This window comes from Thalia democratica, chromosome 7 (genome assembly GCF_965202585.1).
Source record: "Thalia democratica chromosome 7, ktThaDemo2.hap1.1, whole genome shotgun sequence".
Taxonomy (NCBI): Eukaryota; Metazoa; Chordata; class Thaliacea; order Salpida; family Salpidae; genus Thalia; species Thalia democratica.
In genome coordinates, this window is record NC_139171.1 from 34071638 (window position 1) to 34075525 (window position 3888).

Sequence of the window (3888 nt, forward strand, 5' to 3'; positions counted from 1 at the left end):
AATATAAAAACATTTAAATTGAATTTAAAAGTGTTTTACTTATTCTAAAATATGACTTTAAAGAAGCTTCAAAATTCTTTTAAGTTGAGAATATATTTTTCTAGTATTTCAAGTTGGTCATTGGACTAAAATTTGTTAATTACCAAGTTTTTTTTTAAGTTGAAAAGAAGTATAATTTTTATTTATATCACATACCATTATTTTTATTGTGAATTATGGTATAATAGAAAAATATGCACTCTTTTGGAAACATTAGCTTAGGCAACATAAGAAAAATGTTTTCAATAATACTTTTTTCACAATTTCTTTAAAATTCTTTATATATGGTTTTTAAAGCTGAAAAATTTGAAATTTTTAACAAAGTGTTGTTACAAAAACCAATTTAGAATATGATATTTAGTTAGTCATTATATAAATACAAATTTTGTTTAGTAAAAGACTTAATGATTTAATAATATTAAGTTCTACATAGTATATTTATAATTTGGTACAAAAATAGTATGTTTTATCAGTTGTATATTCAAACTTGTTTTAGCTGTTTTGTATGATTAATTGAAAGTTATAAAAAGTTGTACTCATAATATACTAACGTTTTTCAATAGTTTCAAAAATTTATTAAACAAAATTTAAAGAAATAAACGAATTTAATAAAAGCTTGAAATTATTATAATATTTGTAATGTAAATTTAATTAAGTGATTAACATGGAACTCTACATTTTTAAAGTGTTACAATTTTTTAACAACATTTGTTTCTTAATTAAGGTTTAATAAATAGATACATCTTAAGTAAAATATGTTCCTAAAAAATAACTTAACCCTTGTTTTTTCAAACAGATTTTATTTAGTACAATTAAACTAGACAATTAAAAATGCTTTCCAAAGCAATGAAAATGGCGTATCCGAGGTGCAGCCTCGCCAGCAAACTCATAAACAAAAACCTCGCCCAACAAAGAGGCTACGCCGACGCGGTCAAGGGAGTCGTGATGGGCTGCGATCTTGGAACGACCAACTCTTGCGTGTCCGTGATGGAAGGCAAGACGCCGAAAGTATTGGAAAACGCCGAAGGCGCCAGGACAACGCCCTCCGCCGTTGCGTTCACAGCCGAAGGCGAGAGGCTGGCTGGCACCCCGGCTCGCAGGCAAGCAGTAACCAATCCCGGCAACACGTTCTACGCAACCAAGCGTTTGATTGGACGCAGGTTTGAAGTGAATTTAAAAATATTAAACTTGTTTGTCAAACTTGATTTTTTCAGTGGTGAGATTATTTATATGGTATTTTTAATCGTTTGTTTGAGTTTTAAAAGTATTTTGGTTTATAAAAAAAAGAAAAAATATTCTATTATAAGAATCACATGTAGTTATTATTATTGAAACTTATAATTTTTATTGAGATTTTTGTGCACACTTTTATAAAAACACTAGCTTGAACCACAAAACACAAATGTTTTTAATAATGCTTTTTCACAGTTTATTTTTTTTAACTTCTCTTTTTTTTTTGCAGGTTTGATGACGCTGAAATCCAAAAAGAAGCCAAGATTTCTCCTTTCAAAATCGTCAAAGCATCAAACGGTGATGCTTGGGTGCAGGGCACAGACGGGAAGGTTTACTCCCCAAGTCAAATTGGCGCCATTATTCTCACCAAAATGAAGGAAACAGCAGAGAACTATCTGAACCAGCCTGTAAAAAATGCTGTTGTCACAGTTCCAGCCTACTTCAACGACTCTCAGCGTCAAGCTACTAAAGACGCTGGTCAAATTGCAGGTCTCAATGTTTTGAGAGTAATCAACGAACCTACCGCTGCCGCTTTGGCTTATGGTTTGGAAAAAGCTGATGATAAGATCATTGCAGTGTATGATTTGGGTGGTGGTACCTTTGATGTTTCCTTGTTGGAGATTCAAAAGGGAGTTTTCGAAGTTAAATCCACCAACGGTGACACTATGCTCGGAGGTGAAGATTTCGACAATGTAATTGTAAACCACTTGGTTGGCAACTTTATGAAGGAACAAGGTATCGACCTCAAGAAAGACCAAATGGCAATGCAGCGTGTCAAAGAAGCTGCAGAAAAAGCCAAAATCGAATTGTCTTCCTCCTTGCAAACAGACATCAACTTGCCATACTTGACAATGGACGCCACTGGACCAAAACACATGAACCTCAAGATGAGCAGAGCTCAGCTGGAAGGATTGGTAGGGGATTTGGTCCAGCGCACAATCAAGCCGTGCGAGAAAGCCATCACCGATGCTGAAGTCAGCAAGGGAGAAATCGGAGAAGTTTTGCTCGTGGGAGGAATGACAAGAATGCCAAAAGTTCAGTCCACCGTTCAAAGCATTTTCGGCAAGCAGCCAAGCAAGTCTGTGAACCCCGACGAAGCCGTTGCCATGGGAGCAGCCATCCAGGGAGGCGTGTTGGCTGGCAGCGTGACAGACGTCCTCTTGCTCGACGTAACCCCGTTGTCGCTGGGAATTGAAACTCTGGGAGGAGTCTTCACGAAACTCATCTCCCGCAACACCACCATCCCGACCAAGAAGAGCCAGGTCTTCAGCACCGCCGCCGACGGACAGACTCAAGTGGAGATCAAAGTCCACCAGGGAGAGAGGGAAATGGCCGCCGACAACAAATTATTGGGTCAGTTCCAGCTCGTGGGACTTCCCCCGGCACCGAGGGGCGTCCCCCAAGTCGAGGTCACTTTTGACATCGACGCCAACGGCATCGTGAACGTGTCGGCCAGGGACAAGGGAACGGGACGCGAGCAGCAGATCGTCATCCAGTCGTCGGGCGGGCTGAGCAACGACGAGATCGAGAACATGGTGAAGAAGGCGGAGGAGTACGCTGAGGAGGACAAGATGAGGAAGGAGAAGGTGGAGATCGTGAACCAGGCGGAGGGCGTGATCCACGACACGGAGACGAAGATGGACGAGTACAAGGACCAGCTGCCCAAGGAAGAGAGCGAGTCGATCAAGCAGGAGCTGGAGAACTTGAGGAAGGTGCTGGCCGACAAGGACAACCACTCCAACGACGCCATCAGGGAGGCGTTCAGCTCGGTGCAGCAGAAGTCGCTCAAGCTGTTCGAGATGGCGTACAACAAGATGGCGTCCGAGAAGAGCTCCGGAGATTCCGCATCCAGCGATTCCAACGAGTCCGACGAGCAAAAGAAGGAGAAGCAGTAAAATAAGTAAAGTGTATAGGTAGTTTAACATTTAAAGTAATGAATAGGCTAAATGTCCACACCTCTTGTTTGACTGAATTTATCTTAAGTGGTTAGGTTTAGTAGAAAATTGGATTTTAATAAGTTGTTTTTTATCATTTTGAACTTAACTTAAAAAAAAAATTAACTGATTATAAATAATACGCTAATAATTCCAAAAGCTGTTTATAAGTAAGTATTTTAGTAAATTTTTGTCGTTTTTTTTTAATATCAATTCGCATTAAATTATTGTTGTTTGATTTGTGTCTGAAAGTGTATTATGTAAATACTAAGTTTCTTTAAAGAATTAAATTATAAATGACTGGTTAATATTTTTTTTACAAGCTTTAACTATAGAAAATATAAGCAAACTGCAGTAATTGTCATTCAACTGTAGGCAGGTCGTTAGGTTAAACATTTTAAGTAGAAAAATTATGTGCTTGCGGTCATAAATAAAATAGTTAATTAGCTTATGTAGTAGAAATATATTTAGTAGATAAATGTTATATCATTATAAAAAATAATTAATTAGCACCTTAATTGTTATTTTAGTAAAAATAAACTATAGCCAGCAAAAAACATTTGAAATACTTCAGATCAAAAGTAATTTCAAGAGTTCTATTAAATTTCCAACAACTTTCATTAACTAAAATGAAAATTTAAGCTAAAATCTGCTAATTATTAACAGTACTTGAGAAAAAAAT

The 3888-nt window shown here is 37.2% G+C and overlaps 1 protein-coding gene across 1 annotated transcript; it reads left to right on the plus strand.

The window, feature by feature from the left end:
- The first annotated feature begins 839 nt into the window (after positions 1–839).
- LOC145841749 (stress-70 protein, mitochondrial-like) lies at positions 840–3444 on the plus strand. Its single transcript, XM_082949104.1, has 2 exons — positions 840–1199; positions 1502–3444. The coding sequence occupies exons 1-2, from the start codon at positions 871–873 to the stop codon at positions 3165–3167; spliced, it is 1995 nt and encodes a 664-aa protein (XP_082805230.1). The 5' UTR covers positions 840–870; the 3' UTR covers positions 3168–3444.
- Positions 3445–3888: the final 444 nt, after the last annotated feature.